Source organism: Anomaloglossus baeobatrachus, chromosome 9 (genome assembly GCF_048569485.1).
Source record: "Anomaloglossus baeobatrachus isolate aAnoBae1 chromosome 9, aAnoBae1.hap1, whole genome shotgun sequence".
Classification (NCBI taxonomy): domain Eukaryota; kingdom Metazoa; phylum Chordata; class Amphibia; order Anura; family Aromobatidae; genus Anomaloglossus; species Anomaloglossus baeobatrachus.
In genome coordinates this window covers 225,146,662-225,161,661 of record NC_134361.1, presented here as the reverse complement: position 1 = coordinate 225,161,661, position 15,000 = coordinate 225,146,662, and the positions used below count along the sequence as shown (strand labels likewise).

Below are 15,000 nucleotides of genomic sequence, written 5' to 3'. Positions count from 1 at the left end.
GAAAGTTTTGTTACCTTTGAGCGGTGTGATGGTGTCCTGGGCTAAGATGCTGATGTTGTAACATTCCGACAAGATGAAGAGGCTGCAATCAATCCTCTTCCATGGATAGGACGTTATGAATAGTATCAAACAGACTGATACCAAGAAGCAGATCACCATGAAGATTCGTTTTAGTGGAGTCATAATCTTAACGGCTCTCGAATTCGATATCTGCTGAAAGAAAATCCTGAATTATTAATCTGACCGAGCAGAGATGCATCAATTACCAGTTAAAGGTTTCATACGTATGAATGTTATTAGTGATTGTTGCCTCTTAAACATAAGAGAATATACTTCATATTCGCAAATCACTTCTCGAAGACTCTGCCCCAACGATGACTTGGATGTCCCACTGGTTACAAGTTCTGGACCTGGCATCATCTCCAGCTCCACTCATCTTCATGATCGCCCCCAGATCTCCTATATTTAGCTGGGAACACATGACTTTTTCAGCTTTGATAAGTCCCTGGCTAGGTGACTTAATTCAGAGGCAGGCGTCAGAGTGAACAAAATAGAATTTAGCTGTAATATTCCTGGTGCGGCTTAGTAGCCCATAACCATAAAGATCTCCTCGGGAGGGCCATCTTTGATTTCAGTCTGTAAATCTCTCAAACTACTCTTATCCTTTTGATTTAGGATAAATGCACATGTTATGCATTTGTAGTGGATCTTCTGTTTGGATTTGCAAGCCGGAAATCAGCAGCATAATATAGTATCAATATTTGTGCCAAGTTTCACTATGAATTTAATTTCACCTTTTTGCCGTTCTAATCGCAAATGGCATAACTAGAGTCCAATGGGTCCCGGTGCAAAGTTTGATCTGGGCCATCGTAGCATTCGAAATCATAAAGACATAAGAGTTGCCCCCCCCACATTACATTCATTGGGTACTAATGTCCTCCCATCCTGGTAAATATGTGACCCCATCCTGGTATGTATGTGTAGCGCCCCTGAACCCATCAGGGCAATACTAGGTACTACATCCGGACCAAGATGCGGGGCCTAACCCCATGGACCTGGAAGACCAGTGCCAGTACCACCAAACACATAACATCCACAGTTTCCCACTCCCAATTAGGGGTGACTGACTAGTCAGGCACCCAATGGATGACCACCCAGAGGTGAAGCCAGTCCAGTCCACTAGACAGCCTGATGAGAGGTGAGAAACAGACAGACAGACACAGACAGACACTCAGAGAGTCTGGTAGTGACAGTTGAAGGGGACGGACGTGTCTCCAGACGGGGTTGTGTAACAGTGACCTAGGTGGCAAGGAGAGTTGTTGCAAAGGACGGTACGGCCAGGTACCTCTGGAACCAGAGCACCGATGGGGAACAGGGCCCTAGGTCAGGCGACAGCTTCAGGCAACCTGAAAAATACCTGCACAGTGAGGGGACCTTCACGGACCTCACTGACCCAAAGAATCCGGAGGCACCAGCAGTAAAGATTGAGCCAGGGACCGGAACACAACACCAACCCTACAGGGTTCGCATTGCCCGCCGTACGGATGAGAGACTGCCGACAGACAGTAAGGGACCCACAAATGCTCCAGGCTACTTGGTCTCACCAACCAGTGAGAGGTGCCGTGGAAAGAGACTACCAGGTCACCACACCAGCGCTGGGATGAAAGGGACCAGGGGTCTGAACCAGCCGTCCTCCGTGCCAAAAACTCAACAACATCGTGAGTAAATGGAAGTTGCACTGCATCTCCATTGTGTAGTCTCCCTTATTCCTGCGTTATCACCATCCACTCGCTAGGGCCCAGCCCTACTTGCGGAGGGCCCACCATGCAGGCTTCCACCACCACCAGCCCCAGTGGTAACAAACTGAGCAGCGGCAGTTCCATCACTATAACCGCAACCTGCAAGTGGTGTCACACACAAACTCTTCAACTCCCCTGTACATATTCCCCATTAGAAAGCGTCCTTAGGGTCACGGAACCGGGCAACAGCCAGTACACAACCGTGACACCGCATCCCTGTACATATACGGCCCTGGACCGAGTACCCCATTGCTCTGGGCAACACATGTCCTCCATCATGGCTCCATCCTGGTATGTATGTCCTCCATCATGACCCCATCCTGGTATGTATGTCCCCATCATGGTGCCATCCTGTTATGTATGTCCCCATCATGACCCCATCCTGGTATGTATGTCCCTATCATGACCCCATCTTGGTATGTATGTCCCCATCATGGCCCCATCCTGGTATGTATGTCCCCATCATGGCCCCATCCTGGTATGTATGTCCCCATCATGACCCCATCCTGGTATGTATGTCCCCAATCATGGTGCCATCTTGGTATGTATGTCCCCATCATGGCCCCATCCTGGTATGTATGTCCCCATCATTACCCCATCCTGGTATGTATGTCCCCATCATGACCCCATCCTGGTATGTATGTCCCCAATCATGGTGCCATCTTGGTATGTATGTCCCCATCATGGCCCCATCCTGGTATGTATGTCCCCATCATGACCCCATCCTGGTATGTATGTCCCCATCATGGCCCCATCCTGGTATGTATGTCCCCATCATGGCCCCATCCTGGTATGTATGTCCCCAATCATGGTGCCATCTTGGTATGTATGTCCCCATCATGGCCCCATCCTGGTATGTATGTCCCCATCATGACCCCATCTTGGTATGTATGTCCCCATCATGGCCCCATCTTGGTATGTATGTCCCCATCATGGCCCCATCTTGGTATGTATGTCCCCATCATGGCCCCATCTTGGTATGTATGTCCCCATCATGGCCCCATCCTGGTATGTATGTCCCCATCATGACCCCATCTTGGTATGTATGTCCCCATCATGGCCCCATCTTGGTATGTATGTCCCCATCATGGCCCCATCCTGGTATGTATGTCCCCATCATGACCCCATCTTGGTATGTATGTCCCTATCATGGCCCCATCCTGGTTTGTATGTACCTATCATGGCCCCATCCTGGTTTGTATGGCCCCATCATGGCCCCATCCTGGTATGGATGGCCCCATCATGGCCCCATCCTGGTATGTATGTCCCCATCATGACCCCATCCTGGTATGTATGTTCCCATCATGACCCCATCCTGGTATGTATGTCCCCATCATGACCGCATCCTAGTATGTATATCCCCATCATGACCCCATCCTGGTATGTATGTCCCTGTCATGACCCCATCCTGACATGTATGTCACCATCATGGCCCCATCCTGGCACATTCCCCCATCCTAGTATATGTCCCCATCCTGGTATATAGCCCCATCCTGGTATAAGTCCCCATCATGTCCCCTTCCAAGTATATAGCCCCATTCTAATATATGTTCCAATCATGTCCCCATCCTAGTATATAGCCCCATCCTGGTATATGTCCTCATCCTGGTAATTATGAGCCCCCAGCTTGCTGCACGCAGTAAAAAAAATTTACTCACCTTGCCGCGCTCCCGGTGTCCTCCTCTAGCACTGGCATCCTGGCAACTGACCAGCATGTATGCGGCGCAGCGCATGATGTCACAGTCATGAGTGCCCACTTAGAGCTCTATCTGCTGTGTCAGAATATTCAAATTCAAATTTGCCAGCTTTACTGCATTTTACCCCCAAATTTGATATGTAGTGGATTAATTCGCCATCAATTACATGTAGTACAAAGTCTCCAATTGCCCTGAAAAGACGGGTGTAACACTCTGATGTCTCCTAGGACTGTCTCTAACAGATTTCAAGGACTATAATGCAAAGGCAACCTTAGTAGTGTCAAAGTTGCTTCAAAATATGTGGCTTTGGATTAATAGATGATAACAATTCCTTACTGCTCTGCCATCATACAACCTTTTGTACCCAGTGGCATAACTAGAGTCCCATGTGCCCCGGTGAAAAATTTGGAACTGGGTCCTGACCTGGCCCTTGCAGCGTTCTAGATCCTATAAAGACACACATGTGTTCGCGCCATGTAATAATGTTATCCGTCCTGGCCCCATCCTGTAATCATGTTCCCCATCATCGGCACCTTCCTGTAATTATGTCCACCATCATGGGCCCCTCTCTGTAATAATGTCCTCCATCCTGGTCCTCATCCTGTAATCATGTCCCCCATCATGGGCCCCTTCTTGTAATAATGTCCACCATCTTACCCTTTCCTGTAATAATGTCCTCCATATTAGCCCCATCCTGTAATCATGTTCCCCATCATAGGCTCCTTCCTGTAATTATGTCCCCCATCATGGGCCGCTTCCTGTAATAATGTCCTCCATCCTGGTCCTCATCCTGTAATCATGTCCCCCATCATGGGCCCCTTCTTGTAATAATGTCCACCATCTTACCTTTTCCTGTAATAATGTCCTCCATATTAGCCCCATCCTGTAATCATGTTCCCCATCATCGTCTCCTTCCTGTAATAATGTCCCCCATCATGGGCCGCTTCCTGTAATAATGTCTTCCATCCTGGCTCTCATCTTGTAATCCGGTCCCCCACCATGGGCCACTTCCTGTAATAATGTCCTCCATCCTAGCCCTTATCCTGTAATTATGTCCCCCATCATGGGTCCGATCCTAATATAATGTCCTCTGACCTGGTCCCTTCCTAGAATAAGGCCACCATCCTGGTCCGAATCCTGTAAGAAATGTCCCCCATCATGGCCCCTTCCTCTAATACAGTTCCCATTCTGGGCCGTGTTCTGTAAAAAATGTTTCCATCTGGGGCCTCCTACTATTATAATCGCACCCATTCTTCTGCAGCACATTTAAAAAGGGAAAAAAAATTCTCACTTTCCTCTACTCCCTTGATGTGCAGCGTCCCCCATAGCCGTCGGAGAGTCCGACTTGACTTTGGCATCCCAGCCACCGGCAGTGCTTGATGTCACTTTTACACGCGGCCTGTGATGGGCTGGCTGATGTCAGCTGCTGGCCTCTGATTGGCTGTCTGGCAGAATGCATTACATCTTGCCCTGCAATACACTACATGTGAATGAGCTTCTTTGGACTCGTATACAGCTGACATAGGCTCCGGTACCAGAGAGTCTTCTTCCCGCATGAGCCCGGTCGAACCTCTCTGTGACTGCTATAGTTACACCCCTGTTTGTACCATTTTATGTCTTTTTTTTTTTCCCCCCAATCTTTATCGATAAGTTATGCACTGTCACATACTCTCAATATCCATATTCAAAACACAATGGCTGCTGCATTCCCTTCATCAGCTTATATACAGGCTATGGTTGTCCCTCCAGAATGCCTGTGCTCATCACTAGTCTTGGTCAGTGAGGAAGAAAGTTTTTCTATCTCTTCTGGAGAAGTTGTCCTTCCTCCGAAGAATGAGGACACTTTTTAGTAAAATAAGGATTTGATTTAATCTTTAATAATTCCTTCTATGAAATGGTTAATGCTATGTCACACCCAATAATAGATTTTTTTCCATTGTTATGCAGGTAAATACAGAGCTGCACATAGGCGCTTTGTGTCTGCACCTGCATAAACCGATGATAATAATGATAATTGCTTTTGCTAGTAACATGTTTTCTTCTGTAGTGAACAGGAAGGGGAAATTAGCGGTGAGTCGCCACAGCATGCAACAGGAAAAAGAAAGCAAGTTCGTGTTGTGACAGGCTTCCTTTGTGGCAAGGTGGTTGGGACTTTGATGGGGTGATGATGTTTAATAGTGTCATGAGGGCTTGATGACTGGTATTGTGTTAGGGCCATGGTGAACTGGCACTGTTGTGGAGCCATGGTGGGTTGGCGCTGTCGTGGGGCCATGGTGGGCTTTCCGTTGTCGTGGAGCCATGGTGGGCTTTCCGCTGTCGTGGGGCCATGGTGGCTTGGCACTGTCGTGGGGCCATGGTGGCTTGGCGCTGTCGTGGGGCCCTGGTGGGTTGGCGCTGTCGTGGGGCCCTGGTGGGTTGGCGCTGTCGTGGGGCCCTGGTGGGTTGGCGCTGTCGTGGGGCCCTGGTGGGTTGGCGCTGTCGTGGGGCCCTGGTGGGTTGGCGCTGTCGTGGGGCCCTGGTGGGTTGGCGTTGTCATGGGGCCCTGGTGGGTTGGCGTTGTCGTGGGGCCCTGGTGGTTTAGCGCTGTCGTGGGGCCCTGGTGGTTTGGCGCTGTCGTGGGGCCCTGGTGGTTTGGCGCTGTCGTGGGGCCCTTGTGGTTTGGCGCTGTCGTGGGGCCCTGGTGGTTTGGCGCTGTCGTGGGGCCCTGGTGGTTTGGCGCTGTCGTGGGGCCCTGGTGGTTTGGCGCTGTCGTGGGGCCCTGGTGGGTTGGAGCTGTCGTTTTGCCATGGTGGGTTTTCCGTTGTCGTGGGTACTTGGTGGCTTGGCACTGTCATGGGGCTGCGGGTGGCTTGGCACTGTCATGGGGCTGCGGTTGGCTGGTACTGTCGTGGGGCTGTGGTGGGCTGGTACTGTCATGGGGCCACGGTGGGCTGGTACTGTCGTGGGGCCGCGGTGGGCTGGTACTGTCGTGGGGCCGCGGTGGGCTGGTACTGTCGTGGGGCCGCGGTGGGCTGGTACTGTCGTGGGGCCGTGGTGGGCTGGTACTGTCGTGGGGCCATGGTGGGCTTTCCATTGTCGTCGGTACTTGGTGACTTGGCACTGTCGTGGGGCCATGGTGGCTTGGCACTGTCGTGGGGCCATGGTGGGCTGGCACTGTCGTGGGGCCATGGTGGGCTAGCACTGTCGTGGGGCCATGGTGGGCTGGCACTGTCGTGGGGCCATGGTGGGCTGGCACTGTCGTGGGGCCATGGTGGGCTTTCCATTGTCGTGGGTACTTGGTGGGTTGGTGCTGTCGTGGGGCCATGGTGGGTTGGCGCTGTCGTGGGTCCATGGTGGGTTGGCGCTGTCGTGGGGCCATGGTGGTTTGGCTCTGTCGTGGGGCCCTGGTGGCTTGGCGCTGTCATTTCGCCATGGTGGGCTTTCCGTTGTCGTGGGTACGTGGTGGCTTCGCACTGTCATGGGGCTGCGGTGTGCTGGTACTGTCGTGGGGCCATGGTGGGCTTTCCGTTGTCGTGGGTATGTGGTGGCTTGGCACTGTCATGGGGCTGCGGTGGGCTGGTACTGTCGTGGAGCCATGGTGGGCTTTCCGTTGTCGTGGGTACTTGGTGGCTTGGCACTGTCATGGGGCTGCGGTGGGCTGGTACTGTCGTGGGGCCATGGTGGGCTTTCCGTTGTCGTGGGTACTTGGTGGCTTGGCACTGTCATGGGGCTGCGGTGGGCTGGTACTGTCGTGGAGCCATGGTGGGCTTTCCGTTGTCGTGGGTACTTGGTGGCTTGGCACTGTCATGGGGCTGCGGTGGGCTGGTACTGTCGTGGAGCCATGGTGGGCTTTCCGTTGTCGTGGGTACGTGGTGGCTTGGCACTGTCATGGGGCTGCGGTGGACTGGTACTGTCGTGGAGCCATGGTGGGCTTTCCGTTGTCGTGGGTACTTGGTGGCTTGGCACTGTCATGGGGCTGCGGTGGGCTGGTACTGTCGTGGAGCCATGGTGGGCTTTCCGTTGTCGTGGGTACTTGGTGGCTTGGCACTGTCATGGGGCTGCGGTGGACTGGTACTGTCGTGGAGCCATGGTGGGCTTTCCGTTGTCGTGGGTACTTGGTGGCTTGGCACTGTCACGGGGCTGCGGTGTGCTGGTACTGTCGTGGGGCCATGGTGGGCTTTCCGTTGTCGTGGGTACTTGGTGGCTTGGCACTGTCATGGGGCTGCGGTGTGCTGGTACTGTCATGGGGCCATGGTGGACTTTCCGTTGTCGTGGGTACGTGGTGGCTTGGCACTGTCATGGGGCTGCGGTGGACTGGTACTGTCGTGGAGCCATGGTGGGCTTTCTGTTGTCGTGGGTACTTGGTGGCTTGGCACTGTCATGGGGCTGCGGTGTGCTGGTACTGTCGTGGGGCCATGGTGGGCTTTCCGTTGTCGTGGGTACTTGGTGGCTTGGCACTGTCATGGGGCTGCGGTGTGCTGGTACTGTCGTGGGGCCATGGTGGGCTTTCCGTTGTCGTGGGTACTTGGTGGCTTGGCACTGTCATGGGGCTGCGGTGTGCTGGTACTGTCGTGGAGCCATGGTGGGCTTTCCGTTGTCGTGGGTACTTGGTGGCTTGGCACTGTCATGGGGCTGCGGTGTGCTGGTACTGTCGTGGAGCCATGGTGGGCTTTCCGTTGTCGTGGGTACTTGGTGGCTTGGCACTGTCGTGGGGCAATATAGAATGACTTTCTCTTGGGAATGAGGACAGTATTCATTAGTGATCTGTTGCCTTTTTACCTATGACCTCTTTTGTAAAAATGCAATGTTTCTATGTTTTTTGTCTTGTATTTTGATATTTTCATGCACTGTCTGATATTGCTGCATCACCACAGTCCGTTACCAAGAGTGAGCAAAACAGAACAGATCATTTTCTTATCCCGGAGAAGCCTGTGAGGGCTGTTATCTGTTTACCATTTAGCAATGAATCTCTGGAAATAAAAGCAATTATACATTAGCCCTGGAAGTCAGAAAGCATAAAATATTTAGCATCAGTTTAAAATGAAATAATGGGGCTGTAATGTTGTGCGGATCCTGAAATACGAGGAGCATTAGAGAAGGAAAGAAGCATAATTGGTGGAAGAAATAATCGACAGCCACGAGGGACGTAATTACTGTATGACTGGAACATCTTGTAGGCAGCTGAACCAAAAAGAAACCGAAGAACCATTGTGTACCCGTTGAGTCCTAGGAGGTATGGTGCTGGAGGCACACGGCAGGTGGAAAGTTTTCCAACTGCCACTATCAATACCACACAGAGAAATGGGGTGTTATATACTTGTGCCCATGTACATTGCAGAAAATATCTCTGAGGTCCTAATATTTATTATGGGATATACAAAGACTGGGTAGAAGGACAAAGTATCCATCTTTATAAAAATATTTATTAATAATTATTTATAGAGCACCATTAGTTCCATGAGAAGAGGTTACATACAAAATACGGATATTAATTACAGTAAACAGATTGGTACAGAGGGGAGAGGACCCTGCCCTTGTGGGCTTATATTCTACAGGATAATGGGGGAGAGACTGTAGGTTGTCGAGGGGGGAGGAGGTGGTTGCAGCAGTTCCGGTGATGAGATGGAAGTAGGCTGTAAACTTTCTTGAAGAGTTGGGTTTCCAAGTTCCGTTTGAAGCTTCCGAGTGTGGCGGATGATCGGACGTGTTAGGGCACAGAACTCCAGAGGATGGGAGCTACTTGGGAAAAGTCTTGAAGGCGGTTGGATGAGGAATGGACAAGTGTGGAGGAAAGAAGGTGGTCTTAGGAGGACCGGGGATTACATGTGGGAGTAGATCCGGTGGTGAGATGGAAGTGTGATTGCAGACTGGAAGCTTTCTTAAAGAGTTGGGTTTTCAAGTTCCATTTGAAGCTTCCGAACATGGCAGATGATCGGACTTATTAGGGCACAGAATTCTAGAGGATTAGAGCTACTTGGGAAAAGTCTTGAAGGCGGTTGGATGAGGAATGGATAAGTGTGGAGGAAAAAAAGGAGATCTTGGGAAGACCAGGGAATACGTGTGGGAGTAGTTCCGATGGTGAGATGGAAGTGTGATTACAGGCTGTTAGCTTTCTTAAAGAGTTGGGTTTCCAAGTTCCGTTTGAAGCTTCCGAGCGTGGCAGATGATCGGACGTGTTAGGGCACAGAACTCCAGAGGATGGGAGCTACTTGGGAAAAGTCTTGAAGGCGGTTGGATGAGGAATGGATAAGTGTAGAGGAAAGAAGGAGATCTTGGGAGGACCAGGAAATACGTGTGGGAGTAGTTCCGGTGGTGAGATGGAAGTGTGATTGAAGGCTGTAAGATTTCTTGAACAGGTGGGTTTTCAAGTTCCGTTTGAAGCTTCCGAGTGTGGCGGATGATCGGACGTGTTTTGGCACAGAATTCTAGAGGATGGAAGCTAATTGGGAAAAATCTTGAAGGCAATTGGATGAGGAACAGATAAGTGTGGAGGAAAGAAGGAGGTCTTGGGAGGACCGGGGATTACGCGTGAGAGTATATCGGCAGATTAGTTTGGAGGTATATGAAGGAGACAGATTATGCAGAGCTTTGTAGGTCAGTTTGAATTGGATGCGCTGGGAAATTGGGAACTAATAAAAGGATTTGCAGAAGAGAGAAGCAGAGAAGTGAGGTGGACTTGATGGGCAGCAGAGTTGGGGTGTGCTCACACGAGTGTATGACTCGGACGAGAAAATCTAGTATTATTCAATGAGGGAGAGCAGATGGGATCAGCTTTTTTCTCATCCAGATTCTGGATGAGCAAAAAGTCGCAGCATGCTGCGATTGTCGGCAAGAGATGTGTCACTTGTACCCATACAAGTCTATGGGTGCGTGTGAAACATCGGACTGCACTCTGATGACATCCGAGTGCAGTCCAATAATCACATCAGCTGACAATGGAGGAGATGGGAGCTTAATCTCTCTTCCACAGCTATGATCCGATGAAATCACAGTTGCATGACACTCGGCTGACGCTGGCAGTCCAGTGGGAGCTGAGGGTCGTTAGCATATCGCATCGGATGCCATGCAATCATGTGATCCAGCCTTAAGGACGTACTGGAGAGGTGCGAGAGTATTAGCAGGGAGGCCACAGAGGAGGATGTTGCAGTAGTTGAGGCGAGAGATAAGGGCATGCACTAGCATTTTCGTAGATTGCGAGTTGAGGAAAGCATGGATTCTAGAAATGTTTTTGAGTTGGAGTTGGTGAGAGCTTGGATGTGTGGGTTGAAGGACAAGGCAGAGTTGAGAGTTAGGGGCAGTTTGCACACTGCGACATCGCAGGTGCGATGTCGGTGGGGTCAAATTGAAAATGACGCACTTCCGGCATCGCATGCGACATCGCAGTGTGTAAAGGCTGGATGATACGATTAACGAGCGCAAAAGCGTCGTAATCGTATCATCGGTACAGCGTCGGCGTAATCCATAATTACGCTGACGCGACGGTCCGATGTTGTTCCTCGCTCCTGCGGCAGCACACATCGCTGTGTGTGAAGTCGCAGGAGCGAGGAACGTCTCCTACCGGCCTCACTTCGGCTTCCGTAGGATATGCGGAAGGAAGGAGGTGGGCAGGATGTTTACATCCTGCTCATCTCCGCCCCTCCGCTCTGATTGGCCGCCTGCCGTGTGACGTCGCAGTGACGCCGCACGACCCGCCCCCTTAACAAGGAGGCGGGTCGCCGGCCACAGGGACGTCGCACGGCAGGTGAGTGTGTGTGTGAAGCTGGCGTAGCGATAACTTTCGCTACGCCAGCTATCACCACATATCGCTGCTGCGACGGGGGCGGGCACTATCGCACTCGGCATCGCAGCATCGGCCTGCGATGTCGTAGTGTGCAAAGCCCGCCTTACTCCGAGGCAGCAGACTTTGGGTACTGGGGAGAGCGTGGTGTCCTTTATTATTATAATAGATCAGGTAGGGAAAATAAGGGAGATGGATGAAAGATGAGTTCAGTTTTGTCCACATTAAGCTTTAGATAGTGAGAGCAGAAGGAGGAGGATATGGCTGATAGACACTCTGGAATTCTGGACAGCACATAGGTGACATCTGGGCCAAAGAGGTAGATCTGAGTGTCATCAGCATATGGGTGGTACTGGAAGCCATGGGACTTTGTTATCCTAGGCCAAAGGTATAGATGGAGAAAAGAGTAAGGGTCCTAGGATACAGCCTTGAGGGACACCAACACAACCTCCTCATCCCACCCTCTCTCTGTTGAAGTAGGAGACACTAAAAGGTATGAGGACATCTAGGAGAGGGCGAGGTCTCTGACACCAAGGGAAGAGTGGATCTGTAGTAGGAGGGAGTGATCGACCGTGTCGAAGGCAGAGGACATAGTCTAGAAGGAGGAGTATAGAGAATTTTGCATAGTTCTGCCCCACGCCATGATGTTCCCATGTCCAAACTTCACTGTTTAGTATTGTGTTTTTGGGGAGATATCTGGTACCTTTTGGCCTACAATTATGGTGTGTATTATGGCATCCAAAGAGTTCAATTTTGGTCTCATCTGACCAGACTATATTCTCCCAGTAATTCACAGATTTGTCTAAATGTTGTTGAGCAAACTTTAAATTTGCTTGAACCTGCTTAATGTTCAGCAATGAAGTCCTGTAAGGTGAGCGTGCATAGAGGAGCGTGCATAGAGGAGCGTGCATAGAGGAGCGTGCATACAGGTCATGGAGGCTGAGTGCTGTACTTAATGTTTTCTTTGAAACAATTCTACCTCCTGGTTCCAGGTCTTTCTGTAGCTGTCCATAGGTGGTCCTTGGCTCTTCCTGTCTGAAATCTTGAGGGGAGCACCTGGTCGTGGTCTGTTTATGGTGAAATTATGATATTTCCATTTTTGGATTATGGCCCCAATAGTGCTCAGTGGAGTCTTCAGTTGTTTAGAAGTTATTCTGTAACCAATGCCATCACTATGTTTTGCAACAATAAGGTTGCGAAGGACTTGAGACAGCTCACTGGTTTTACCCATAGTGAGATGTTTCTTGTGTGGCCCTTTGGTAATTAGACAACTTCTTATAAGCCATCAGTTGAGCCAGCTGATATTATTTTTCACTAAGTGGCTGCATTGCTTTCTAATTACTGACAGATTTATCTGGTGTATTGACTTTCCAGGGCTTTTTGCACCTGTCTTTCTTTATTTTGTCCATGCGTCATTTCCCATTTATTATAAAAGGCAGAACAAAGAATTGGTTAAACAAACACCGCGCTGCTGCAAAAGTGGAATCCAGTCCAAATCACTTTGTCATGAATAAGGAGACTAATCTCCGAAGCGTGTAGACAAATAAAATCAATCCTTTTTTTAACAAGATTTGGGCTGGATTCCACTTTTGTGGCAGCGCGGTGTTAGTTTAACCCTTTCTATGTCCTGCCTTTTTATATCATACATCGGGTTACTGCAGCAGCTGCTACATGTGCCTACAATGGTTGACTCTCACAACCCCCACAGGTGACCCTCCTAGGTCTCACTTCACCCACTGATCCTCCTGGATCAAACCCTATTTGTGCTTTTGTTTGCTGATTTATTTATCATTAGTACACATCACTAAATTTATGGATATCTCTGATTTAATATCTTTGCCTGTGTGGATTGGATGGGTTGTTACTGACATCTGACGACAAATTCATGTCAATATCACTTTTGGAAATATATTTACTTAGAAAATTGCTGACGTGGTCAATACTTATTTCACCCTCTGTATCCTTGCTGGACTGTATTTTTTGCACTTTAGTCTGACTGGTATGGAGTGCTTGGAGTACAATGGTCATCAATGTTAAAGTCTTGGGAAACCCCTTAGGCCTTGTTCACACATTCAGTATCCTAAGCATTTGTAACCCAAACTCCGGAGTGGAGCAATCAGTGGGAACGTATAATTGTCTCCTTTCTTCATGACAAAATGTGATTTGGACTGGATTCCACTTTTGTGGCAACGCTGTGTTTGTTTATTCTCTTTCTCTGTCCTGCCTTTTATAATAATCAGAAATCACACAGGGTAAAAAGTATTAAACACACGAAGAAAGACAGGTGAAAAAAGCCATGGAAAGTCACAATCCTGACACTTAGTGAAAAATAATATCAGCTGGCTCAACTGATGGCCTATAGAAAGGTGTCTTATTACCAAGGTGCCACACAAGAAACATCTCATGATTAGTAAAACCAGTGAGCTGACTCAAGACCTTTGCAACCTGATTGTTGCAAAACATACTGATGGCATTGGTTACAGAATAATAAGGGTTAGGGGGCTGCAAAAGTTAGCAAAATGGGAATTAAAGCAGGACAATTATACTGTTGCACTGTTTCTGGGTCCACTTGTCAAGGGAGGAATTTGGGTTGAAGACTGCTAATGGAGTCTTCGTTTGGGATATCCAGAGACTGTGCCGTATTAGCTGTATATCAGTGCCAATATATCAATGTATATAAGACAATGAACACACAGACATGCTCTCTTTCAGCCAGCGTCATCAACTGACTCGTGTATTCTGATAGATCCAATTATACAGTAAGCATGAATAACTCCCCAATGTCTCACAGCACATTGCCTGCCTCCCGTACATTCCTTCTGTGTGAACATTACTGATAACACTTCTGCAGCTTCACATTCTGGCTTCATTATCTTTGGTTAACTCCTTCATGACTATACAACTTTGAATTATACTATAGGTCTCTGAAATTGCTACATAGACAGACAGATAATTATGCAACTACATCTACATTTTGATTATTTACATACACAGATATTCTTATTACGTTTAAACAAACATACTACAGCTCAGGCGACCTCCACACACTCATTAAACCTTATGAATATTCACTGCTTCCCCCCCACCCTCTGTGATAGCATCTGTGATTCAGTGATTGGTTGTAGTCAGACTGCTGGCATCTGTGATTGGTTGCTCTCACACTATCTGTCTGGGTCCTTGAAATGGAGTGTAAAAATAAATAATTCGAAAAAATGGCATAGAGTCCCCGATATTTTGATACTTAGTGCAGATAAAGCAGACAGCTGAAGGCTGCAGCCCCCAGCTATGTGTGCTATCTTGGCTGTTTATCAAAATACATGAGACCCATTGAGGCTTTTTTAAATTGCAAAATAAATATTTTTAAAAAACGGCATGCCGGCAGTCTAACTGCAACCAATCACAGACTCTGTCACAGAGGGTGGGCGGGGAAGCAGTAAATATTCATGAGATGTAATGGGCGGACCCAAAAGCAGTGTGACAGCCACGCGGAAAGTATGATTGTCCTGCTTTAATTGCCATTTTGCTTCCTTTTTAATATTTATTTATCCAGGTAGCCGTACCCGAACAGTAACATGGACTTCCGTGAGAAGTACTGTTCGGCCTCCGTGCACGGACCCCGAGTTCACCCATCACAATTTGTAATAGGTCATGATTGCAAATGTTTGCTTTCAGTAAGAGTTTAGATTTTGATATCATATTAAAGGAATTTTCCAGTGTTAGAAAATCCCTGTCCCCAGGCTGCAGATTT

General features: G+C 49.0%; 1 protein-coding gene across 3 annotated transcripts in view; it reads right to left on the bottom strand.

The window, feature by feature from the left end:
* LOC142251654 (beta-1,4-galactosyltransferase galt-1-like) overlaps window positions 1-15,000 on the bottom strand; it is a 206,148-nt gene that overhangs the window by 170,160 nt on the left and 20,988 nt on the right. Inside the window, exon 2 of one of the 3 annotated variants that reach the window (XM_075324658.1) lies at window positions 1-213. This exon is cut by the window's left edge and continues 2,101 nt beyond it. The exons of 1 other annotated variant lie outside the window; for it this stretch is intronic. In XM_075324658.1, coding sequence (XP_075180773.1) covers window positions 1-183 — 183 coding nt within the window. In that variant the 5' untranslated portion in view covers window positions 184-213. The remainder of the gene's footprint in view (window positions 214-15,000) is intronic. One more of the 3 variants, XM_075324657.1, reaches the window with a different exon arrangement.